General features: G+C 44.9%; 2 protein-coding genes and 1 long non-coding RNA gene across 6 annotated transcripts in view; 1 reads left to right on the top strand and 2 right to left on the bottom strand.

Moving 5' to 3' along the window:
* The window catches only part of LOC125721467 (NACHT, LRR and PYD domains-containing protein 12-like), a 247462-nt gene that overhangs the window by 91395 nt on the left and 128795 nt on the right, over window positions 1–27272 (bottom strand). The gene's annotated exons all lie outside the window — the stretch shown is intronic.
* Window positions 1–27272, top strand: part of LOC125721464 (NACHT, LRR and PYD domains-containing protein 12-like) — a 388574-nt gene that overhangs the window by 10130 nt on the left and 351172 nt on the right. For all 4 annotated transcript variants that reach the window (XM_048997388.1, XM_048997386.1, XM_048997385.1 and 1 more), the window contains exons 4-8: window positions 5179–5242; window positions 5424–5652; window positions 6576–8328; window positions 16556–16729; window positions 17425–17598. In XM_048997388.1, the coding sequence (XP_048853345.1) occupies window positions 5179–5242; window positions 5424–5652; window positions 6576–8328; window positions 16556–16729; window positions 17425–17598 (2394 nt within the window). The remainder of the gene's footprint in view (window positions 1–5178; window positions 5243–5423; window positions 5653–6575; window positions 8329–16555; window positions 16730–17424; window positions 17599–27272) is intronic.
* LOC125721520 (uncharacterized) lies at window positions 22879–23897 on the bottom strand. Its single transcript, XR_007385797.1, has 3 exons — window positions 23742–23897; window positions 23423–23679; window positions 22879–22960 (listed from the first exon to the last, which is right to left on the bottom strand). It is a non-coding gene; the product is annotated as an uncharacterized LOC125721520 (long non-coding RNA).

Genomic DNA, 27272 nt, shown 5'->3' on the forward strand with positions numbered 1-27272 from the left:
GTGCTGATCTCTCTATAGCACCGGCAGATACTGTGTTTGCCTTGGGTCGCGCCTGTGGTAATGGACACCGGGGGGCGCTATAGCACCGGCAGATACTGTGTTTGTCTTGGGTTGCGCCTGTGGTAATGGACACCGGGGGGCGCTATAGCACCGGCAGATACTGTGTTTGTCTTCGGCTGTGCCTGTGGTAATGGACACCGGGGGACGCTATAACACCGGCAGATACTGTGTTTGTCTTGGGCTGTGCCTGTGGTAATGGACACCGGGGGGCGCTATAACACCGGCAGATACTGTGTTTGTCTTGGGTTGCGACTGTGGTAATGGACACCGGGGGACGCTATAGCACCGGCAGATACTGTGTTTGCCTTGGGCTGCGCCTGTGGTAATAGACACCGGGGGGCGCTATAGTGCTGGCAGATACTGTGTTTGCCTTGGGTTGCGCCTGTGGTAATGGACACCGGGGGGCGCTATAGCACCGGCAGATACTGTGTTTGTCTTGGGTTGCGCCTGTGGTAATAGACACCGGGGGGCGCTATAGTGCCGGCAGATACTGTGTTTGCCTTGGGTTGCGCCTGTGGTAATGGACACCGGGGGGGCGCTATAGCACCGGCAGATACTGTGTTTGCGTTGGGTTGCGCCTGTGGTAATGGACACCGGGGGGCGCTATAGTGCTGGCAGATACTGTGTTTGTCTTGGGTAGCGCCTGTGTTAATGGACACCGGGGGGGCGCTATAGCACCGGCAGATACTGTGTTTGTCTTGGGTTGCGCCTGTGGTAATGGACACCGGGGGGCGCTATAGCACCGGCAGATACTGTGTTTGTCTTGGGTTGCGCCTGTGGTAATAGACACCGGGGGGCGCTATAGTGCTGGCAGATACTGTGTTTGCGTTGGGTTGCGCCTGTGGTAATGGACACCGGGGGGCGCTATAGTGCTGGCAGATACTGTGTTTGTCTTGGGTAGCGCCTGTGTTAATGGACACCGGGGGGCGCTATAGCACCGGCAGATACTGTGTTTGTCTTGGGTTGCGCCTATGGTAATGGACACCGGGGGGCGCTATAGCGCCGGCAGATACTGTGTTTGTCTTGGGTTGCGCCTGTGGTAATGGACACCGGGGGGCGCTATAGTGCTGGCAGATACTGTGTTTGCCTTGGGTTGCGCCTGTGGTAATGGACACCGGGGGGCGCTATAGCACCGGCAGATACTGTGTTTGTCTTGGGTTGCGCCTGTGGTAATGGACACCGGGGGGCGCTATAGCACCGGCAGATACTGTGTTTGTCTTGGGTTGCGCCTATGGTAATAAACACCGGGGGGCGCTATAGTGCTGGCAGATACTGTGTTTGCCTTGGGTTGCGCCTGTGGTAATGGACACCGGGGGGCGCTATAGCACCGGCAGATACTGTGTTTGTCTTGGGTTGCGCCTATGGTAATAGACACCGGGGGGCGCTATAGTGCTGGCAGATACTGTGTTTGCGTTGGGTTGCGCCTGTGGTAATGGACACCGGGGGGCGCTATAGTGCTGGCAGATACTGTGTTTGCCTTGGGTTGCGCCTGTGGTAATGGACACCGGGGGGCGCTATAGCACCGGCAGATACTGTGTTTGTCTTGGGTTGCGCCTGTGGTAATGGACACCGGGGGGCGCTATAGCGTCGGCAGATACTGTGTTTGTCTTGGGTTGCGCCTGTGGTAATAGACACCGGGGGGCGCTATAGTGCTGGCAGATACTGTGTTTGCCTTGGGTTGCGCCTGTGGTAATGGACACCGGGGGGCGCTATAGCACCGGCAGATACTGTGTTTGTCTTGGGTTGCGCCTGTGGTAATAGACACCGGGGGGCGCTATAGCACCGGCAGATACTGTGTTTGCCTTGGGTTGCGCCTGTGGTAATGGACACCGGGGGGGCGCTATAGCGCCGGCAGATACTGTGTTTGCCTTGGGTTGCGCCTGTGGTAATGGACACCGGGGGGCGCTATAGCGCCGGCAGATACTGTGTTTGCCTTGAGTTGCGCCTGTGGTAATGGACACCGGGGGGCGCTATAGCGCCGGCAGATACTGTGTTTGTCTTGGGTTGCGCCTGTGGTAATGGACACCGGGGGGCGCTATAGCGCCGGCAGATACTGTGTTTGTCTTGGGTTGCGCCTATGGTAATGGACACCGGGGGGCGCTATAACGCCGGCAGATACTGTGTTTGCCTTGGGTTGCGCCTGTGGTAATGGACACCGGGGGGCGCTATAGCGCCGGCAGATACTGTGTTTGCCTTGGGTTGCGCCTGTGGTAATGGACACCGGGGGGCGCTATAGCGCCGGCAGATACTGTGTTTGTCTTGGGTTGCGCCTGTGGTAATGGACACCGGGGGGCGCTATAGCACCGGCAGATACTGTGTTTGCCTTGGGTTGCGCCTGTGGTAATGGACACCGGGGGGCACTGGGCCCCGACAGCTGGGTGGTGTTAGCTGAGAGGCCTGCCTCCGCTCATACTGCTCGCTCCCCTTCTCACCCGCTCTCACGCTTCCCCCTGTCCTCAGTCAGCACATCCCCATCACATCCTAATGGGATAAGAACGTTCTGAAGGTATGAGGCAGCATCACCAGCACTTAAGTTCATTGACAGCTGTGTGTATGTTTTCCCTCACTGCTGCTGGCTGACAGACAAACGATTACCCCTGAAGCGGTTAGTATTCTGTAATACAGTAGGACATTCTAAAGGGAGTGGCGCACGCTGATGACATCATGCACATTATGTCCACTGGGATGGAGAACAGGTGCAGGATGATGATGCGTAATGTTTCATCATATTTAAGCAGCAGTATCACTCCGGCTAGTGGGGGCCCGGGGATCAGCTGGTACAGAAGCGGGGAGGCAGGGATGCGGGCAACAAGCTGATAGGCGCCCCCCCCCCCCCCCCCCCCCCCGTTTGACGCTCCCTGCTCACCTGCGAGTCCCAGGCCGGCGCGGCTGTGGGTCAGTCGCTCACAGAGCAGGCAGCTCCATTGATAAGCAAAGCAGAGCCTTATTGAGGGGTGGGGTAGTGGGGGGTGGGGTAGCGGGGGGGATTCACTGTTTGCTGGTTGCATAGGAAGCTGTGTGATCACTCTGTGGGGGGGGGGGGGGGGGGGGGGGTAGCTCTGTAGGTGCTGAAGGACAGATTCGGCCCATTAGTCCCGTAGGTGCTGAATTTAACCAACCAGTTACAACCAGTTTAACCAGTTTCTTGACTGAGGATTGTGAATCAAATGCTGGTATTTAGCTCTGCTAATCAGGTGAATCACTGTAAATGTCACTGGGTACAAAGGGCTGCATAGAAAACTGTCCTTCCTGCCTGCTGTGTCTCTGTGTGCTGGAGTCTGATGTCACTGGTTCTCTTCTGCTGTCATGAGAGAATCAGGAAGCCGCCCCAGTGAATAAAGCTTAACATGGCAGATACATCTTTCCAAACTACATCCCCAATTCCAAAAATGTTGGGACGTTCTGCTAATTATAAATAAAAACAGAATGCAGTGATATGGAAATCTGATAAAGCCATATTTTATTCATAACAGAACACAGAAAACATATCAAATGTTTAAACTGAGGAAATGAATCATTGTAAGGAAAAATCTGAATGTTGCAGCAGCAACACATCTCAAAAAAGTTGGGACAAGGCCATGTTTACCACTGTGTGGCATCTCCTCTTCTTTTTACAACAGTCTGCAAATGTCTGGGCACTGAGGAGATCAGTTGTTTGAGTTTTGGGAGAGGAATGTTGTCCCATTCTTGTCTGTTACAGGATTCTAGTTGTTCAACTGTCCTAGATCTTCTGTGTCATATTTTTTGTTTTATGATGCAGCAAATGTTCTCAATGGCTGGAAGATCTGGACCGCTGGCAGGCCAGTTCAGTACCCGGACCCTTCTTCTACGAATCCATCATGTTGTAATTGATGCAGTGTGTGGTTTGGCATTGTCATGTGGGAAAATGCAAGGTCTTCACTGAAAGAGACGTCATCTGGATGGGAGCATCTGTTGCTCTAGAACCTGGATATACCTTTCAGCACTGATGGTGCCTTTCCAGATATGCAGGCCGCCCCTGCCATATGTACTAATGCACCCCCACACCATCAAAGATGCTGGCTGCCCCTGCCATATGTACTAATGCACCCCCACACCATCAGAGATGCTGGCTTTTGAACTGAGTGCTGATAACACGCTGGGTGGTCCTTCTCCTCTTTAGTCCGGATGACATGGTGTCCCTGGTTTCCAAAAAGAATTTCAAATTTAGATTCGACTGACCACAGAACAGTTTTCCACTCAGCCGCAGTCCATTTTAAATGAGCTTTGGCCCAGAGACGACGTCGGTGATTCTGGATCATGTTCATATATGGCTTCTTCTTTGGATGATAGAGTTTTAACTGGCATCTGTGCATGGCAGCGCGAATTGTGTTCATTGACAATGTTTTTTGGGAAATATTCCTGAGCCTATTTAGTGATTCCATTACAGAATCATGCCTGTTTGTGATGCAGTGCTGCCTATGGGCCAAAATATCACAGGCATCTAGTCTGGTTTTTCACAGAGATTTCTCCAGATTCTCAGAATCATTTGATTACATTATGTGCTGTAGATGATGAAATATTCAACCTCTTTGCAGTTTTATACTGAGGAACTTCTTTCTGAAATTGCTCCACTATTTGTCAGTGCAGTATTAGGGGGATTGTGACCCTCTGCCCATCTTTACTTCAGAGAGACACTGCAACTCTAAGATGCTCTTTTTATACCCAGTCATGTTACTGACCTGTTACCAATTGACCTAATCATTTGCAAATTGTTCCTCCAGCTGTTGGGTTTTTGTACCACTAACTTTTCCAGCCTCCTATTGCCTCCATCCCAACTTTTTGAGACGTGTTGCTGTCATGAAATTCAAAATGAGCCAATATTTTTCATGAAATAGCAAAATATCTCAGTTTAAACATTTGATATGTTTTCTATACTTTGTTATGAATATAATACAGGTTTATGAGATTTCCATATCATTACATTCTGTTTTTATTTACAATTTGCACAATGTCCCAACTTTTTGTAATTGGTGTTGTAATATACCACAGTGTTATTTTTTATCTGCAGTAACAGCAATTTTAATGGGAAGCTTTTCAGTCTTTCTGTTACATTTCTGTAGATTAATTGAGGTCTTTATGTTTCTGCCAAATTCACAGAGATCAAATGGAAGATTGCAGTTCAGATCTACATGATAAATCGGGTTTATCATCCATATTGAAGGTTTGTATTTATTGCTGATATATATTTTCTTGGTTGTTATGTCAATTAGCTTATATTTTATACAGCTGTATAATAATAAATTCATCATGCTAAAGGAAATATGTTTTAAACTATGATTCACAAGTGAAACTGAAAAGGTTTGGTGTAAGTAGCAATAATTAACTGTTTCTGTTTATTTTAGTCGCTAGAGGAAAAAGCCATGAAGTTCCTAAAGGAGGAACTGGAGACGTTTGTGAGGCACCTAGATCAGAATTACCCAGAATGCTCTGAGCCTCAGCTGGAGGAGGACAATGACCTGGACTGTGATGGTCAGATGCAGAAGACCAGTGTTAGAGAGGTAGCTCTGAAGATCACACTGTACGTCCTGAGGACCATGAAGCAAGATGATCTTGCTGACCTGCTGGACAAGAGTAAGAACTTTATAACATTATGTGCATGTACAATATTGTGCAAAAGTCTTAGGCAGGCAGAGAAAAGGATGTTTAAATGGTCTTCATGTTGGTGTAGAACTACTATAATATGTATGTCAAAGTGTGTTTGCCATTTCAGAACCTCTCCCAAAATCACCCTAATATTTGCAGAAATCGTGCAGTATATCCACGTATTTTTTTACTTGACCACTAACACACCTCATGTGGCTGATCAATATCTTCTTGAGTTTTAAACTAATTTAATTAATTAATGAAGTGAGCTGGTGGTGAAATTTAACAAATACATGAACTGGCTGTGGTGTGTCACGATTGTGTTCGCGGGAAGCGGCGATCGTGCGGGTCGGCAGGTAAGGAGAGGCAGGCAGGCAGTGATCAGGGCTAAACTGGGGTTTATTTACAACGGGACAGGAGCTTGAAACACACACCACACCGAATCCACAATGACGGACAAGGGGAACAGGTCAGACCAGGACTTAAATAGGACAAGACTAAGCAAAGTAATCAGACGGGGCTGGAAACAATCAGGGAAGCACACGTGGGTAATCAGGGGGCGTGGCACACACGAGGAGCCGACGAGCCGGGTCATGACATGGTGCCCCTGAGGAGAGGTTTGGGAAATGAAAAGGGGTTTTGTGTTTTTTTTGGTTCTGAGCAGATATACATTTACTACCCAGATAAATGGCTTTAAACATTTACTTTGGCTGCCTAAGGCTTATTCACGGTCCTGTATGCGGTGTTCCAGTAAAATACTCATGATAAAACTTTCAGTTTCACATTCACAGTCACAGGGAAATATCTGGATATGTTTGTGTAAAAAAGTGTGTTTTTGGAAAATATTCTTCCTCTCATACTGGTCAGGATCACGGTGAGAATTAGTGCATTTTCCTCTCATTTCTTTTCAGGACAGCTCATGCTGCAGGAATTCAAACGTAAACTTAAGAAGCAATTTGATTGTGTATTTGAAGGGAAAGCTAAGGAAGGACAGCCAACACTTCTCAGTGAGATTTACACAGAACTCTACATAACTGAAGGTGGGACTGGAGCAGTCAATGATGAACATGAAGTGAGACAGATTGAAACAGCATCCAGGAAAAGGCGAACAGAAGATACTACAGTCAAGTGCAATGATATATTTAAACCCTTATGTGGGCGTAAGACACCGATCAGAACTGTACTCACTAAAGGGGTGGCAGGTATCGGGAAAACAGTCTCTGTGCAGAAATTTATTCTCGACTGGGCAGAAGGAAAAGCAAACCAGGATGTTCACTTCATATTTGCTCTTCCTTTCCGGGACCTGAATTTGATTAAGGATGAATACAGTCTGATTAAACTTCTTCACCACTTTGTCCCAGAACTGAAATCATTTCAATCCACTGAGCTGTTTAGCTCCAAAGTCTTGTTCATCTTTGATGGCCTGGATGAGTGTCGCCTTCCTCTCGATTTTCAGAACAATGAGAGCTGGTTTGATGTAACAAAGAAAACGTCACTGGATGTGCTGTTGACTAACCTCATTAAGGGGAATCTGCTCCCATCCGCTCTCCTCTGGATAACCTCCCGGCCAGCAGCAGCCAATCAGATACCTGCTAAGTGTGTCCACCAGGTGACAGAGATACGAGGGTTCAGTGATGCCCAGAAGGAGGAGTATTTCAAGAAGAGATTTAATGATCAGAGCCTGGCCAGCAGGATTATCACACATGTGAAATCATCAAGGAGCCTCTTCATCATGTGCCACATACCTGTGTTCTGCTGGATTTCAGCCACTGTGCTTAAGAGGCTTTTTAGTGAGACTGACACGGGAGAAATTCCAAGGACTCTGACTGCAATGTACACACACTTCCTGATCTTTCAGACAAGTTTGAAAAATGACAAGTATAGGCTACCGACAAGTTGGTACAGGAAAATGGTGGTGAGATGGATGAAAAACCATGAAACTAAGCTTAAGGAATGCAGCAAGCAATTCCTTTTAAAACTTGGTAAACTTGCTTTTGACAACCTTGAGAAAGGCAATCTCAAATTTTATGTGGAAGATCTGACAGAGAATGGCATTGATGTCGCTGAAACTTCAGTTTACTCTGGAGTGTGCACAGAAGTCTTTAAAGAGGAGTATGGGTTGTACCTGGAGAAGGTGTACTGCTTTGTGCATCTGAGCATCCAGGAGTATCTCGCTGCCTTATATGTGTTTCTGTCAAACTCATCAGCTGACTTGCTGGAGACTGCAGTGGATCAGGCATTAGAGAGCAAGAATGGACACTTGGACCTCTACCTCCGCTTCCTCCTGGGCCTCTCAACAGACTCCAGTAAGACTCTGTTACAAAAGCTACTGGGGCCAACAGAAACCAGCTCACATACCATTAAGGATACAGCCCAGTACATCAAGGGGAAAATAAAGGAGAATTTATCTCCAGAAAGGACCATCAATCTGTTCCACTGTCTGACTGAACTGGGTGACAATTCTCTAGTAGAGGAAGTACAAAGATACCTGAATTCAGGAAACATTTCAGCAGATGACCTCTCACCTGCACAGTACTCAGCTCTGGCCTTTGTGATGCTGATGTCAGATGAGGAGCTGGATGTGTTTGATCTGAAGAAATACAACAGACGAGATAAAGAGCACTGCAGGCTGCTGCCTGTGGTCAAGAACTCCAGGACGGCTCTGTAAGTGACGTGGGGATGGGAAATCATGTCTGGTCTGGCAGTGATACATGAATATTGTTTGAAATGTGTAATATATATCATATATTTCTCCTCATGGATTAATAATTGGGTTTTATTTTGATAATCACAGCTATAGCTGTTTGTATAGCAGTAGCTAATCTTGACCACAGCCTTTATAATGACTGAAGGTAGTGACGTCACTTTTTGTTTGTTACTACGTTTCCATTCCCATCCAGTCTCCCTTCTGATCACAGGCACAGCATCCTAACCTGCTATAGAAACAGTGAGGGCTCTTTATCCACAGGGTGTATCAGTGGTATGTGAGTGTTATTGTCAGCAGGCGTGTTCATGTGATGGAGCCCAGAGCTGGGAGCTTCCGTATGACTGCTGTCTCTGGCTGCTCACTGGCGCCCTCTGCTGGCCTCAGCTGCACCTTGCTGAGGATGTGACGACACAAATAGTCCGGCAGAAATAGATAAACATTGTTTAAAATATAAAATGAATATGCAAACATGTAATTTATTTCCCCTCTTTTATCAGCAAGGTTTCTTTTTAATCTAGTTTATATTAACTGAAGGTAGTGATGTAGTAAAAACAAAAAAGACAAGATTTCCACGACCATCCTTTGTGTAACAAATAACCAAAGATCATCATCATACAGAATGGTCCAGTTTTCATTAATAGTGGGAAAACCACTCATATTCGTTTCAGCTCTGGATGCTGTAGGAAGCATTTCTGTAAATACTGAGTGTGGTGCATGACTCTTTGGGTTCAGACTCTGTGTCCATGAGCGGAAGGTTGCTGGTTCAGATCTCTTGGCTGGCAGAGTGATGTCATTGCTGAGTCCTTGAGCTGCAGGGGTGCTGGATGCTGGCCGATCCTGCGCTGCGACCCCCAAACTTCCTCTCACCTGTATATGTGTCTGTGTGTCTCTTGGAGAGCAAGATGGGAGGGGCGAAAAGACAATTTCTCCATGGGGGTGAATGAAGTATCATTATTCATAAATCATTCAAACAAACATTTTTTCTAAAAGCCTATTTCACAGGACTGATAGCTCTCCGATTAGTGTATTGTTGATTAGGGCTGGGCGATAAGTAAAGAAAATGTGTATGTGTCATTTAGTTGAACAATATCGTAATAAATAATCATTTTGAGTCCCCCCCCCCCCCCCAAACACTGAATGCAATTTCAATTCAGTTCAGTTTCATCTGTGTAGTGTATTTTCACAACATTACATCATCTCAAAGCACTTTAAAGCATCCCTGCCCAAAGCCCCCAGTGAGCAAGTCAGAGGGGACAGTGGCAAGGAAAAACTCCCTAGAAGGAAGAATCCTTGGGAGGAACCATAGTCAAAGGGGGAGCCCATCCTCCAGGGGGCAGCAGAGGAAGCCCTAACCCTAACCAGACTCAAAGGGGGAGCCCATCCTCCAGGGGGCAGCAGAGGAAGTAAAATGATCAAGATGGCAAAGTCCTAATTCACATTATCCCAATCTTAACATTTCAGTCACAAAGCGGGGGGCAGGGAGGTGATGACAGCAAGTGCTGGAGCTGCTTCAGAGGGGGGGGGCGAACAGTAGTACGGCAGCAGGGTAAACAGGGAAGATGTCACAGGCAGAAGGGTGAGCAGGCCGGAAGGACGTCACAGGTAGTGGAGACCTGCAGCAGGGTACGCAGGATATCTTAAAAATGTGGGGTCTCCAGGCAGCACAGCCAGGGGGAGTAGGAGAAATAAAATGTGCAGTTAGCCAAAGTAGGGGAGACTAGAGGCAGTGCAAACAGTTAGGTGAGTGCAGCATGTAAGCTCCGGCAGATATGGCTATGGCAGCATAAGTAGGAGGCAGAGGCAGGTGGGAACGCAGGCATGGGGAGTCCCTGAATGTCAGCACTCCAATTCCACAAGGGGGTGTGTAGCTAAAGTGACAGACTGACAGTTCAGTTTATCCAAAGCCAATGGCACCGATCCCCACCCAGCTCTACACCTCACACTATAGGTCTGACTGGGAGTGAGCAGTTAGCTAAAGCTAGAACTAGTGTCCCTATAAGCTAAACTAAACAGGTGTGTTTTTAGTCTAGACTTGAATATTGAGAGTCAGCCTGAATCCCACACATCCGCTGGAAGACTATTCCACAGCTGAAGAGCTCAATAAGAAAAAGCTCTGCAGCCTGCCGTAGCTCTTTCTACCCTGGGTACTAACAGATATCCTGCTCCTTGAGATGAAAGAAAGCAGGGTTGTATAAGGCCAGCAGGTTACTAAGGTATTCTGGTGCAAGGCTATTCAGTGTTTTATAAGTCAATAGCAGTATTTTGTAGTTAATCCGAGACTTAACTGGAAGCCAGTGAAGGGAGCATAGAACAGGGCTAACATAATCACATTTATTAGTGTTTGTAACAACTCTGGCTGCTGCATTTTGTACTAGCTGAAGTTTATGTGAGGATCCAGATGGGCACCCAGAAAGGAAGGCATTACAGTATCCAGCCTGGAAGTTATAAAGGTGTTAGTGTTTCCGCTTCATGACAGGAGAGCATCTTCCGAAGCTTGGCGAGGTTCCGTACATGATAGAACACAGCTTTAGTGATGCTTTTTATGTGAGCATCGAAACATAAATCTGAATCAACCAGAACATCAAGATCTCTGACCACTGTGTTAGGTTGGGTAGGAAGACCACCAAGGTTGAGGTTGTCAGACTTATTTTGAGCCACCTTCGGACCAGTTAACAGTACTTCTGTTTTTCTGTGTTTAACATAAAGAAATGATTTGCCATCCAGCACCGGATATCTAGTCGACAGTCTTCTAACCGAGAGATGTGATGCATCATCCGGCGTAACAGATATATATAACTGTATATCATCAGCAAAACAATGAAACCCAACACCATGATTTCTGATAATGTGACCAATATATACAGTGTACAGAAGCGGCCCATCACTGATCCCTGTGGGACACCATTGTAGGAATATTTAGCTCAGGTAAATGTTAATATCTCCACCAATATGTTTTGAAATTAATTACATTTTAATCTATTATTTAATTATGTTTATTAACTAATTGTTATGCTGAATGGTTGGTTGTTCCAAACTCAATTGCGAATCCCCGTGAGTCGGTTAATGTGAGAATTACATGGGATTCACTAGTTACCAGTATCGCTTAGAAACCTGGGTTAGAAGGCTCGTCCACCGAGCTGCATCACCAGGTAATGTAAATGATCGGTAGCGAAGCTCCCATCATGGCCGTTGAGAGAGAGTCTCACGATATTTCAGGCGAGTTTGAGGTTTCAGAGCTTAGTAGCCAGATCACATAGAGGCAGGACTATTGTGAGCACTCAATGAATGGAGGCTGAAGTGGTGTAAAAGACATGCATTTATTCCTAACTAACACTACAACTAACATAAGACAGACATTACACTTCACACAAACAACAAACACAAAATAACGGAATAGAACCAAACAGAATGTAACATGAAAATGCAGTGACCAGATTTAAAATGGGTTACCTTAAAAGGGAAATACTGTTCTGCAAAGCAAGCACAGTTTGGGGAAACACGACCCTAAAGTCATAAAGCAGGTTAACAGAACAGCTTAGGTTGTTAGAATGAAAGGAAGCTGGTTTACGTGTTTGCAGAGTGGAGGGGGTCTTGGCAGTAGGTTGCAGAGGTGATGAGCTGAGGGAATGGTAGCACCCAAGAAGGCGCGGCGTCTGGAGCGGTTGTTGGAGTGGAGCCCCTTGGATTCTCTCTCCTTGTGAAGCTTTAAGGTGAAAGGCTCTGTCTTGGTTGCAGTTCTCTGTTGGGTAGCAGGCCTTCACCGGCAGGCTTCAGGAGGGCTTCTCACGGGCTGCTCTTCTCCCGGGGCTTCTCTTCTCCTCCCTCTGTGAGGCTGATGTTCTCCTCTGCTCCTCTCTCTTCTTCCACCTGCTCTATTCTGAGGTGTCATGTTTTATGGTCTAAATTCATGAATAGGGATGACCAGGAATTCGACACCTGAAGCAATGGCTGATCATCTAGTTGGCGGGCTTTCGGAGGGGTGTCTGTGGTAGTCATGGTAACCACTGACAGATCTGGAGTCAGGAGTGATTTTCCATCAGTTTGACACCAAACATGCCATACCAGCCTGGCAGTTCACACCTCATACCATCTGTATTAATTAATTAACAATTTATGATATTATGCATGTTAATAAATCACATCCATATACATCAACAGAGGTTGCTACTTTGGATCATTTGTACAGACATTACATGACATATTCACATTTAAATAGCACATCTTACCCTTAGATAGGCGTGGCCGTTAGATTGTGGAAATACCAATTTAAATTGCACATCTGGGAACTACATATTTTGGTTGGTGTGGCTTATGGAGCATTCAATTATCTCTCGGAACTCGGAAATTCCGAGTTGAGTGATATCACATCCGACAATCTCCCAAGTTATGACAATACTTATATTTTAGCAGTTTTGGAGTAAGATTATTATTTCAGAGAGACAAACAAAGAAGAAACACGAATTAGTCAAACCACATTAAAAGCTTAATAAAGTATTTCAGTACATTCATAGCGATATTCTTTTTTCGAGAGGCAAACAAACTACAAACCACCATGTTGAAATTACATCACAGGGGCAACTCGGACAAGAAAATTCTGTCCGACATCAACATCATAAAGGAGGTGTGTTTGCGACGGAAAGTGACATTTTTTGCTGATGTTTCGTGACGTTTTCATCCGAGTTCTGAGTTGGAGAGAAATAATCGAATTATCCCAATGACCTGCTCTCCAGAATTGATAATATGCACATTAATTCAGTCTTTTAATGCAGAACAGTAGAGGACAAAGAAGTGCTAACGGACCACAAAGATCAGATAAGGGCCACAGAGGAATGTGGTAAAGGGGGGGTTGTTAAACAAAGAAAGAAAGAACCTCTGATAGTTAGGAGCCACACTAAGATACCTGGTTACATTATTTAAGTTTCAAGATTCCTCTGGGATAATCATGAGAGCATGTATGCAGGGGTAGCTAAACACTAAGACTGTCTAAGGACTCACACAAACAAAACCTATCTGGATATCGAGACTAGTAGTCATGAGTAAATCAATATATAGGGAATACAAAGGCTGAACCTTTAATAGAAACTTTCTTTAGGGTGTTGGGTGAATCTGTGGTATGTAAGGCAGGATGTATGGGGAGGGGGTTGCGTGCCAAGTTGAGGGGCCCCTATCCTTGAGATCCACTCTGCTGTCCGTAGGTCCCTAAATCTTTGGGCCATAAAAGATGGAATGCTGGCCTCCCTTGTTATCTGTGTGTGTGTATGTGTGAGTATGTGTGAGTGTGTGTGTGTGTGTGTGTGGGGTCACTGACCCCCCTTTTGTGCCCAGGCCAGCGAGTACCTCTCATACCAGACTAGACCTTGTCTCAGGCAGCCTGGAATCTCAGCCCTGTCGTATGTGTGTGTGTGATACTACACCTTATTTCACTTTAGTGATCTTGGAAGATTCATTGTTCACATGGACAAACTGATAATGATCAGTTAAACAGGAGCCAAACCAAGAGAGGGCTGTCTCCTTAATGCCAACCACAGATTCTAGCCACTCCAAGAGGATATTATGGTCCACAGTATCGAATGCTGCAGTTAAGTCTAGTAATACCAACACAGATATACAGCCACTGTCAGAAGCCATAAGCAAATCATTCACTACTTTGACTTTGGCTGTTTCTGTGCTGTGGTTTGGTCTAAAGCCAGACTGATATAATTCATTAGCATTATTTTTCTGTAGGAAAGAAGACAGCTGGTGAGCAACAGCTTTTCCAGGATCTTTGAAATGAATGGAGATTAACCTATAATTTCCTAAATCACTAGGTTCAAGATTTGGTTTCTTTAGTTCAGGTCTAATAACAGCTAGTTAAAAGGTTTTGGATCATATCCAAGCCTAAGAGACGAGTCTAACACATTTAACAGGGTGGTGCTAATCAGTGGTCGAATCTCCTTCAGGAATTTTGTAGGAATTTGGTCTACGAGGCTAGTAGAGGATTTGCAGGAGGAAACTAAGCTCAAAAGTTCTGATTGTTTTATAAGAAGGAAAGATTCAAAGGTGTCATTATCAGTACGCATAGGACTAGCAGGAGGCTGGCAGCTGTATGTAGCTACAGACGTGCACTGGATGGTCTGTCTAATCTTTATTTTACCATTACAAATGTAATAAAGTCATCACTCATAAAAGCTTGTGAGACTTGTGAGTTTAATGTTGAAGAATTCTGTGTTAACCTAGACAGAGATTCAAACAGGAATTTAGGATTATTTTTGTTCTCTTCAATGAGTCTGGAGAGGTACACAGACCTCACAGTCTGTACTTAGAGAGGCTCCTTCCAGGTAGATCTGAAAACTTCTAGTTTAGTTGAGCCCCATTTGTGCTCTAGCTTGCGTGAAGCCTGTTTAAGTTACGCGTATGATCAGAGCACCAGGGGGCAGGTTTCTTATCTCTATGCTTTATCTTCTTAAGCGGAGCTACAAGATCTAGGTGCTGCGAAGCGATTTCTCCATGTGCACAGTTACCCATTCAAGTTCATTTTCACACAGGGCTTCAGATGTAAGGGTGAAGGACTGTGGAAGTTGGTTGAGAAACACTGTTGTAGGTAATGAGGCAATGGAACGTCTGATACTGTACTTTGGATCTGAAGCAGTAGGTGTCTAAGTAGGTGTTGGGGTGTAATGTCGGTTCCTTCACTATGAAACTTGCCAAAGGGGGGGGTGACCTATAATATATTTTGCCGAGCTCAGGGGTAGGAACGGACAACGGACAAGCTTTTAAAGCTAATTAATAGTCAGGCTGAGTTCATTTAAAAACTGTTAATGGTTTTTTATATTTTAACTCGGGCTGGGATTCATAGCTGGATTATCAAGGCTGTCTGCAATTTTCTTACTTTGTACAGAAATTAACATTCGTAAGTGCTTGTCTTGTTCGTCCCTCCACATAAGTTATGGGGTCTGCTGTTCTATGCTGGCTGGCGAAAAATAATACCTGCTTTTGTTTCTAGTAGAATAGATTGTCTGTTTCACATCTACTACGGATTTTAATCTATGATTTAATCTATGATAATCTATGATTTTAAAGGTCATTTGCTAATTTTAAATATTTATGGGGTTTAGCTCTGTCCTGCCTCAGTAACATGACTGTAAGGTATGTCCCAGGCAGATCAGTCAGATCATCCGGCAGTAATTTACTGATTATTCATAAAACCAGGCTGGGGAGGGAGGGGGCAGCTTTTAGTCACTATGGGCCCAAACTCTGGAACTCTCTCCCAGAAAACCTGAGAGCTACTGAATGTCTCAGTACTTTCAAAACTAGGCTGAAAATGGGAAGCTCAAAATTCCCACCAGAAAGCTGCACTTGAATGGCTGACATTCTGGCTGCTGACTCAGAGATAGAAGTTGGTGATGTGACAATACTGAACTTACAAGAATGGCGAACGCATGGTTACTGCAAGGGACAATGCTTGTGAAATTCTGTACAATGTTTCTTTTTAACTGCCTCAGAATCTTAGGTTAGAAAGCTTAACTGAAAGCAAATCATGAATCCTTCTGTTATCTTGCTTTGTATGTAGCCTAAGCGAGTTTCTCCAGCAAAGACGATAATCGCCGGTTAGTCACTGTCAGATATCGGCACCGGGATACTTGTCTGATTACGCTCATTACCGATAATATCGTCATATCACCCAAACGTAATTGGTGATTTGACATGTTCCCAGGTATAACAATACAGGGAGAAAAAGGATTTTACTCATGGGATCAGGAATCCAAGTGCCAGTTGCTGCTGCATTAGCTGCTGGGAATGTTCACATCTCCTCCTTTCAGTGATACGTGTCGAGTGTAGGGACACCTGGCAGAAAAATGGCTAAGGACTGCACTGGAAGCACTGGTCTGACTGTTATGGGAGGTTCACGTCCATCTTGTTGTTGTGTTCCTATATATTCCTGTATATTCTGTGATTTTTGGCTGTAGCTTGTACTTAATGTTTTTACCTCTAGTTTTGAGCAAAGATGCACTGACTCACAATTAGTGATCATATGACTGCAGCAGATTGTCAGGACGCACAGAACACTCTGCAGACTATAATTCATTTTGAAGTGTAAGCTGTGCTGCTAATTATATTGAAAATAAATGCTTATTGTAATGCTTTGTATTTTACTAATGTGTAGGATGTGTATATGTCTGTCTCTTAAAGTGTTTTCTGTTTCAGGATGAACAGCTGTGATCTCATAGATAAACACTGTGAAGTGCTGTCTTCAGCCCTAAGATCAAACTCTCCCCCCCTGAGAGAGCTGGACCTGAGTGATAATAACCTGAAAGATTCAGGAATGAAGCTGCTCTCTGCTGCACTGGAAGATTTACACTGTAAACTGGAGATATTGAGGTCAGTATTACTGGGTATTCTACACTCTAAACTGGAGATACTGAGGCCAGTACTGCTGGGTATTCCACACTGTAAACTAGAGATACTGAGGTCAGTACTACTAGATATTCCACACTGCAAACTGGGGATACTGAGGCCAGTATTACTGGATATTCTACACTGTAAACTGGGGATACTGAGGTCAGTATTGTGTGGTGGCTGCTCTCAGCTGTACTGTAGGATCTCAGCTGTAAACTGGAGAAGCTGCAGTGAGTACAGAATATGCATTTTGCACAAAAGTAACTGGACAGCAAGAAAACCCACAATGCCTTTCAGCAGTTACATAATAAACAAACACAAACAGCTTCTGTTTTCTTCTCCTACTTCCTTATATCCCACAATCTTATCAGCCCTCGATCCATGCTAGAAATAATTAAGCAGGGAAGCAGGAAACATCCATTCAACCATATAATCCATGCAAAACATTTGTGTTGGTTAGCAAAGTTAACGGCACTGTTACAGATAAACATGTTGACTTTAACGTGTTATGGACAAAAAAATAATGGACACCAAACAGAATCGGAATGATTGTTAAAATGATTTTTAATAATTTAATTGTTTTCTGAAAATCCATTATGTCATGGTCCCTATTCTCCTCATTTGAATACAGTGCTGCAGTGTAAAAAGTGGATTTAAAAGTGTTTAATCTTTTTAAGGGTGGGCCGGTGTGAACTCACAGAGAAATGCTGTGAGTCACTGGCTTCAGCTCTCAGATCAAACTCCTCACCCCTGAGAGAGCTGGACCTGAGTAACAATGACCTGCAGGACTCAGGAGTGAAGCTGCTCTCTGTTGGACTGGAGGACTTACACTGTAAACTGGAGATACTGAGGTCAGTCTGACTGGGTATTTCAAACTGTAAACTGGAGATACTGAGGTCAGTCTGACTGGGTATTCCACATTGTAAACTGGAGTTACTGAGGTCAGTCTTACTGGGTATTCCACACTGTAAACTGTGGGTAGTGAGGTGAGTAGTACTGGGTATTTCACACTGTACGCTGGAGATAAAAAGGCGGAACATAGCTAGTGATTTCAAAATAAAGCAGGAGTATCAAAGTCTGCAGGTTGACTTAAAAAATAACATTAGATTCGCTACAGTAAGTGGAATATCGAAAGGAAGATTGCATTGGAGGTTAAGGATAAAATTAAAAGTTTCTTCCAATATTTTAACTCCAAAAGAGCTGCAAAAGCTGAAATCACTCATCTGCAGGATAGTAAGGGCCTTATAATTGAAAATGAAAATTTATATAGTAAATGAGTTTAATGATTATTTTACACGGGTGTTCACAGTAGAGGACATGATTAACTTACCACCATTTAGTTCAAATATAGTGTCGTATATAAACAATATACAGTCCCTGCACAATTATTGGCCCCTTTGTAAAGATTTGTAAAAAGGTTAGAAAAAAATCCACCTTTTGGCGAAGCAGCTTCATCTCACACTGAAAAAAATGAGAAAAATCCAACCTTTCATTGAAATAAATTTATTCAAAGAAAAACAAATCCTTCATCAAGAAATTATTATTTTCAACAAAAACACATGAGCTACGATTATTGGCAGCCCTGCTTTTAATACTTTGTACAGCCTCCCTTTGCCAGTATAACAGCACTGAGTCTCCTATAACATTTTATAAGGTTGGAGAATACAGAGCAGGGCATCTGAGTCCATTCCTCTTTACAGAATCTCCCCAGATCGCCCAGGGTCCTCGGCCCTCTCCTCTTCAGCTCAGCCCACAGGTTTTCAGTGGGGTTCAGGTCAGGGGACTGAGGTGGCAGAAGCTTGATTCTGCGGTCAGCTGACCATTTTAATGTTTATTTGGACATGTGCTTAGGATCACCGACCTGCTGGAAGATCCAATGAAGGCCCAGTTTTTGTTTCCTGGCAGCAGCAGCCAAATTTTGATATAAAATGTCCTGGTATTTCATGGACCCCATAGTGCCATGTACCCTAACGAGGTTGCCAGGGTTTTTGGAGGAAAAACAGCTCCACAACATCACAGAACCTCCACCATATCTTACAGCTGGGATAAGGTTCATTTCATTATAACCATCCTTCTTTTTACACCAAACCCACCTTGAATGTTTATTGCCAAAAAGCATTTTTGTTTCATCAGACAGTTGAATTTGATTCCAGTCAAAGTTGTATAATGTTTTGAAAACTCATGGCACTAACATTTTAAGTAACTGACAGAAAAAGCTTCTTTCTGTCATACCTTTCAAAGCGTCCATACCTCAATCCCCTCATAAGTATGTCTGCTAGGTGGAGTCGAAGGTGCAGCATAATCCTGTTATAATGGACTCGCTTATAACGGAATATCGTCTATAACAAACGAGGACTGCCGGTTGTGCACCTTTAATTACATGCAGAAAAAGCATCGGATATAGCGGACTCGCATATAATGGAGTGTGTGTGAGAGTGTCTGTGACAGTGTACGTGTGTGTGAGAGTGTCTGTGACATGGTTCGCGTCTGTGAGAGTGTCTGCGGCAGGGTACGTGTGTGTGAGAGTGTCTGAGGCAGAATACGTGTGTGTGAGAGTGTCTGTGACATGGTTCGCGTCTGTGAGAGTGTCTGCGGCAGGGTATGTGTGTGTGAGAGTGTCTGAGGCAGAATACGTGTGTGTGAGAGTGTCTGTGACATGGTTCGCGTCTGTGAGAGTGTCTGCGGCAGGGTACGTGTGTGAGAGAGTGTCTGTGACAGGGTACGTGTGTGTGAGAGTGTCTGTGACAGGGTACGTGTGTGTGAGAGTGTCCGAGGCAGGATACGTGTGTGTGAGAGGGTCTGTGACAGGGTACGCGTGTGTGAGATTGTCTGCCGCAGGGTACGTGTGTGTGAGCGTGTCTGCGGCAGGATACGTGTGTGTGAGAGTGTCTGCGGCAGGGTACGCGTGTGTGAGATTGTCTGCCGCAGGATACGTGTGTGAGAGGGTCTGTGACAGGGTACGCGTGTGTGAGATTGTCTGCCGCAGGGTACGTGTGTGTGAGCGTGTCTGCGGCAGGATACGCGTGTGTGAGAGTGTCTGTGGCAGGGTACGCGTGTGTGAGATTGTCTGCCGCAGGGTACGTGTGTGTGAGAGTGTCTGAGGCAGAATACGTGTGTGTGAGAGTGTCTGTGACATGGTTCGCGTCTGTGAGAGTGTCTGCGGCAGGGTACGTGTCTGTGAGAGTGTCTGAGGCAGAATACGTGTGTGAGAGAGTGTCTGTGACAGGGTTCGCGTGTGTGAGAGTGTCTGCGACAGGGTACGTGTGTGTGAGCGTGTCTGTGACCGGATACGTGTGTGTGAGAGTCTCTGCGGCAGGATACGTGTGTGTGAGAGTGTCCGAGGCAGGATACGTGTGTGTGAGAGGGTCTGTGACAGGGTACGCGTGTGGGAGATTGTCTGCCGCAGGGTACGTGTGTGTGAGAGTCTCTGTGGCAGGATACGTGTGTGTGAGAGTGTCTGAGGCAGAATATGTGTGTGTGAGAGTGTCTGCGACAGGGTACGCGTGTGTGAGAGTGTGTGACAGGGTACGTGTGTGTGAGAGTGTCTGTGACAGGGTACGTGTGTGTGAGAGTGTCTGCGACAGGGTACGCGTGTGTGAGAGTGTGTGACAGGGTACGTGTGTGTGAGAGTGTCTGTGACAGGGTACGCGTGTGTGAGATTGTCTGCCGCAGGGTACGTGTGTGTGAGAGTGTCTGCCGCAGGGTACGCGTGTGTGAGAGTGTCCCAGAAGTGTTCTATTGGATTTAGGTCAGGCGAGCGTGCGGGGCAGTCAACGCTATCAATTCCTTCATCCTCCAGGAACTGCCTACATGTTCTTGCCACATGAGGCCGGGCATTGTCGTGCACCAGGAGGAACCCAGGACTCACTGCACCAGCATAGGGTCTGACAATGGGTTCAAGAATTTCATCCTGATATCTAATGGCAGTCAAGGTGCCGTTGTCTAGTCTGTAGAGGACTGTGCGTCCCTCCATGGATATGCCTCCCCAGACAATCACTGACCCACCACCAAACCGGTCATGCTGAACAATGCTGCAGGCAGCATAACGTTCTCCATGGCTTCTCCAGACCCTTTCATGTCTGTCACATGTGCTCATGGTGAACCTGCTCTCATCTGTGAAAATCACAGGGTGCCAGTGGCAGACCTGCAAATTCTGGTAATCTATGGCAAATGCCAATCGAGCTCCATGGTGCTGGGCAGTGAGCACAGGGCCCACTAGAGGACGTTGGGCCCTCAAGCCACCCTCATGAAGTCTGTCTCTGAGAACACAATCAGAAACATTCACACCAGTGGCCTGCTGGAGGTCATTTTGTAGGGCTTCAGCAGTGTTCATCCTGTTCCTCCTTGCACAAAGGAGCAGATACCGGTCCTGCTGATGGGTTAAGGACCTTCTACGGCCCTGTCCAGCTCTCCTTGAGTATCTGCCTGTCTCCTGGAATCTCCTCCATGCCCTTGAGACTGTGCTGGGAGACACAGCAAACCTTCTAGCAATGGCACGTATTGATGCGCCATCCTGGAGGAGTTGGACTACCTGTGCAACCTCTGTAGGGTCCAGGTATCGCCTCATGCTACCAGTAGTGACACTGACCGTTGCCAAATGCAAAACTAGTGAAAAAACTGTCAGAAAAGATGAGGAGGGAAAAATGCCAGTGGCCTCCACCTGTTAAACCATTCCTGGTTTGGGGGTCGTCTCATCGTTGCCCCTCTAGTTCACCTGTTGATAATTTCATTAACACTAAAGCGGCTGAAACTGATTAACAACCCCCTCCGCTACTTAACTGACCTGATCAATATCCCAGAAGTTTAATAGACTTGATGCTATACTCTGATTAAAAAGTGTTCCTTCAATTTTTTTGAGCAGTGTATATTAATACATAGATATGAATGTCCATGCATACACAGACACACTTTCATACATATCTGTAATGATTGAAACATACAATACATGAATCAAACAGTAATAATAATAATTAATAAAAATAACAGCAAAAAAGTAAGGGGGCGGTGGGCGTTGATGTAGCTTTTATTCACAAAATAGTTTGCTGCAAATATCAGCAAACATACATCCATCCATCCATTTTCCAAACCGCTTATCCTACTGGGTCGCTGGGGGTCCGGAGCCTATCCCGGAAGCAATAGGCAAAAGGTAGGGAACAACCCAGGATGGGGGGCCAACCCATCGCAGGGCACATTCACATACCAGTCGGGCAATTTAGCAACTCCAATTAGCCTCAGCATGTTTTTGGACTGTGGGGGAAACCGGAGTACCTGGAGAAAATCCCACGACGACATGGGGAGAACATGCAAACTCCACACACATGTGACCCAGGCGGAGACTTGAACTCGGGTCCCAGAGGTGTTAGGCAACAGTGCTAACCACTGCACCACCTTGCCACTCCCAGCAAACATATAAACAACCAGAATTCTAGAAAAGTTCTTTATATTTGAATGAAATAACAAATTAAACACTTTCAAATCACATGAGCCTATATTTTATTCACAACAGAACATAGATAATATTACAAATGTTCAAAGGCCGAAGACCTGTATTGGATGCCCGTGGTCTTCGGGCCCTCAGACGACTCTACATCACTCATCGGCATGATTGTGTCAATGACATTACTAAATGGGCCCAGGAATACTTCCAGAAGGCACAGTCGGTAAACACAATCCGCCGTGCCATCTGCAGATGCCAGCTAAAGCTCTATCATGCAAAAAGGAAGCCATATCTGAACATGGTCCAGAAGCGCCGTCGTGTCCTGTGGGCCAAGACTCATTTGAAATGGACTGTTTCAAAGAGGGAAAGTGTTCTATGGTCAGACGAGCCCAAATGTGACATTCTTGTTGGTAATGAAGGGCGCCGTGTCCTCCGGGATAAAGAGGAGGGAGACCTTCCAGCATGTTATCAGCGTTCAGTTCAAAAGCCAGCATCTCTGATGGTATGGGGGTGCATAAGTGCACACGGTATGGGCAGCTTGCGTGTTTTGGAAGGAACTATGAATGCGGAAAGGTATATAAAGGTTTTAGAATAACACATGCTCCCCTCCAGAGGACGTCTGTTTCATGGAAGGTCTTGTGTATTTCAGCAGGACAATGCAAAACCACATACTGCAGCTATTACAAGCACATGGCTTCGTCGGAGAAGAGTCCGGGTGCTGAATTGGCCTGTCTGCAGTCCAGATCTTTCACCTATAGAGAACATACAGTAATTACCTGTGACACCCATGGTGCACTGTGAGCAGGTATACAGGCCCACAGAGCAGGGGCGCCGCTAAGGGGGGGAAAGTTGGGATAATTCTAAGGGCCCACGCCCTTTAGGGGCCCCCAGAGATCTGAATGGGTGTGGTAGGGGGGCCCAACCTCATATTTTGTCATAGGGCCCAAAATTGCTAGCGGCGCCCCTGCCACAGAGCATGCAGATAATTATCTGTGACACCCATGGTGCACTGTGAGCAGGTATACAGGCCCACAGAGCATGCAGATAATTATTTGTGACACCCACTGTACACTGTGAGCAGGTATACAGGCCAACAGAGCATGCAGATAATTATCTGTGACACCCTTTGAACACTGTGAGGAGGTATACAGGCCCACAGAGCATGCAGATAATTATCTGTGACACCCATGGTGCACTGTGAGCAGGTATACAGGCCCACAGAGCATGCAGATAATTACCTGTGACACCCATGGTGCACTGTGAGCTGGTATACAGGCCCACAGAGCATGCAGATAATTATCTGTGACACCTATAGTGCACTGTGAACAGGTATACAGGCCCACAGAGTATGCAGATAATTATCTGTGACACCCATTGTACACTGTGAGCAGGTATACAGGCCCACAGAGCATGCAGATAATTATCTGTGACACCCATGGTGCACTGTGAGCAGGTATACAGGCCCACAGAGCATGCAGATAATTATCTGTGACACCTATAGTGCACTGTGAACAGGTATACAGGCCCACAGAGTATGCAGATAATTATCTATGACACCCCTTGTACACTGTGAGCAGGTATCAGTACTGACTACTTTTTATATTGAGTCACATGTTTTATGTGAATTACTTTGTACTGAACTGAAGGCCAGTATTTGTCACTGTGAATATGTTGTTGCAGACGTCCATCCAGAAATCAGAGCTGGGGGAAAAGATAAGGTCCTTATTCCAATTAATTTTTGGTACAAATATCAATGTGTCTGTCGCAGATGGAGGATTATATATTCTAGAGGTTTCTTTTTATTTTTAAGTTTCAGAATGTTGTCTCATCTGAGGAGGATTCAGTGTATTATGTGTGAGGTTCATTTTGGTTTTGATGCTGGATTCAGTTAGTGAATATTAGAAAAATTGCTTATTCTCAACTCGTATTTATGGATTAAGTCTTCGAATGTCATGAAATGACTGTTACTGAAAAGGAGGTGGAGATGTGTAATCCCTTTCTGTCCCCGTGAGTGATAGTGAATAGTGATATTGTGAAGTAGGAAGTCCAGATTATTCCAGATTGGCGTGTATTTACAGGGTCTGAGAGTACAGTTAGTGATTTTAATGGCTTTCCACTGTGCTGTCAGTGCTGTGGAAATGGCAGCACTGTGTTGTTAAAGCAGTTTTGTTTCTTTAATGACATTTTGAGTAAGTCTGCATGTCGGAGATTTTTACAGTACAGCTGCTCCTGCTGTAACCATGAGCTGCTGTTACTGCTGTAGTGTGACCATTTAGTTAAGTCTTGCAGTTGATTTGCTAAGTAATAATTAAGAAAAATGAGCTTGTAATCCAACTTGAGATTTACTTTTCTGTAATGTGGAATGTTTGATTTTGAGTTTTTGTTTTTCCAGCAAAAATGTGACATTAATGAGTTTGAAAGAATTTTTCTGAATTTATTCTGGACGAGTAATTTTATTTTATTGGTTTAAGTGGGAGACTCATCTATTGTTTTGAATAAGGGGGCATAGTTGAGGGTAACCAAGTCAGACAGCCTGTGGGAGATGTAGATACCCAAGTACCGGATATTTCCAGTGTGAAATGGACCATCCTGATCAGCTGAATCCCAGACATCGTCAGACAGTGAGAATATTATGTGTTTTTTTCCAGTTTATTGTGTAGTTTGATAGATTTGAAAAGGTATTAATAAAATTAAAATTTCATATTTTGAGGGTTTCATAAAAACAGCAAGATATCATCTGCATAGAGATTAATTTTGTGTTGTTATTAGTATGAATTCCATTTATTTCACTGTTCTGTCGTATTGCTGCCACAATTGTTTCTATGAAGATGGCAAACAGTGAAGGAGAGAGTGGGCATGCAGGCCGTCTTCCCCGTCGGAGTGTGAATGCAGGTGATGTCATCCCATCTGTGACACTGTAGCTTTGGCTGAGGTGTACAGTATTTTAACCCAGTGGGTGAACGACTCTCCGAAGCCAAATCTATGCAATGTATTAAAGAGGAATGTCCAACTGACTGTCAGATGCCGTTTCTATATCTAATGATGTAATCATGGTTTTAGTATGGGTATGCTGAGCAGTCTAGACTAAATTAAATAATCTATAGATGTTGTCCGAGGCATGTCTTGTCTTGAAAATCATTACAAAAGCTCTCGCCACTCAGTTACAGACAGTCATTCCTACTATAATCCATCCTGATCAGACAGATTTCATCAAGTTATTCATTAATGAGAGTGGCGGGTAACTGGAGGGTTGTGTTGGGTCTTTATCAGGTCTCAATAACACTGTAATGGCCGGTAACTGGAGGGCTGTGTTGGGTCTTTATCAGGTTTCAATAACACTGTAATGGCCTATACATTTCTGCAGGGTAACCATCGGGTCTGGCGATTGGTTGTTAGGCATTTGGTTGAGGACCTTATGGAGTTCTTTTGATGTTAATGGTGCATCAAGCAGAGGTGGAGATTTCAGGTCCAGGGAGTACAAATCCAGACCAAGATTTAGTTTCAACAAACCAGTTGAGTCTCTGTGACTGTGACTCTTTATATTCATCTGGTTGGTTGAAACAAAATCTTGGTCTGGATTTGTACTCTCTGGACCTGAAATCTCCACCTCTGGCATCAAGGGCATTTGCTGTTTCATTGGTTAATATGGGTAAGTCTAGATTATTTTTAAATGATTCTATATCAACTGGATCTGGTTCTGAGAAGTATAGGTTCTTATAAAATGTTCAAAAGATGTTAATTTTGCGTGATTATTGAAATATTTATTAGAGGAGTCACTTTTGCTTAAAAGTAATGCTTGTAATGGTCAGGTGATCTTATTTATTGTAGATTTTTTTCCCATCTTTCTGCAGACTGTCAGGCTGTAGAGTCACAGAATAAGGCTGTTCTTCCCTGGCTTCAGCTCTGAGGTCAAACCCCTCACACCTGAGAGAGCTGGATCTGAGCTACAATCACCCAGGAGACTCAGGAGTGAAGCTGCTCTCTGCTGTACTGGAGGATCCCAGCTGTAAACTGGAGAAGCTGAAGTGAGTACAGAGTGTGTGTCTGACACGCTACAGATACTTATGCATGTATGTGAAGAAGAGGCACCAATAAATAAATGGATACAGCAGTACTATGTCATTCTGCTTCTCCTGTAGTGTGGATTACGGTGGAGAGTGCAGGACCAGAGCAGGCTTACAGAAATGTAAGTGTCTTTGCATGTTTTTATTAATAATACCATGAATACTACTGTATGTTTTGGTTGTATTCACACAATTGTTGTGATGAGTGGCTTTTTGCACTGTGTGTAGATGGATTTCCATGTTTGTGTTTAGGTGAGTTTCGTGTCATTTTAGACAAACATCCAAACGCGAAACAAAAAATCAAAATCATCACCAAAACACTATCAATTAATTTAATCGGTTTCTAAAATATTTTTTGCAAATGCTTTATTTGCAAAGCTGCTTGTATTATCTTCGTGTTTGTGTGGGAGTGTAGGATGGTTAAATATATTCTGAATTAGTTATACATATTTAATTTCACAAAAAAAGAATCCTTTGCATTTGTTCTTTTTGCGGATGCCGTGAGTGTATGTGTTTTCTGTGAGAGATTCGTTAGTATTGTCCTAAGGAGGCACCTGTAGGCAGTGAGACCGGACTCTCTCCTCAAGTGCAAAATGTGAATTTGTATTTTTACAGGGTGGTTCTGGAACATTCCTTAAAATTCATGAGAGAATATTACTGATTGGTCACTGAATCCCTTAAACCAGGGGAGCCCAAATCCAGTCCTGGAGGGCCAGAGTCCTGCACATTTTTGGGTTTCCCCTCATTTAACACACCTGATTCATCTCCTTGTGCTAATAACCACACAGCTCTTGAGCTGAATTATTTATGGTGGAACAGGGAAAGAACTTTGCTACACAGGGCACCGGCCCCCCAGGACTGGATTTGGACACCCCTGCTTTAGGTAGAAGAAACAGGCAGCACAAGTCGATGTTAACTGGCCAATGAGGTAGTGCCCCTCTCATAAATATTAATCAGCCAGCCAATCGTGTATGGCTTCACTCATGAATATTAAAAAGTTCTGCTGATCCACGGTGCTAAAAGA

The sequence above is a fragment of the Brienomyrus brachyistius genome, unplaced genomic scaffold (assembly GCF_023856365.1).
Source record: "Brienomyrus brachyistius isolate T26 unplaced genomic scaffold, BBRACH_0.4 scaffold33, whole genome shotgun sequence".
Lineage (NCBI taxonomy): Eukaryota > Metazoa > Chordata > Actinopteri > Osteoglossiformes > Mormyridae > Brienomyrus > Brienomyrus brachyistius.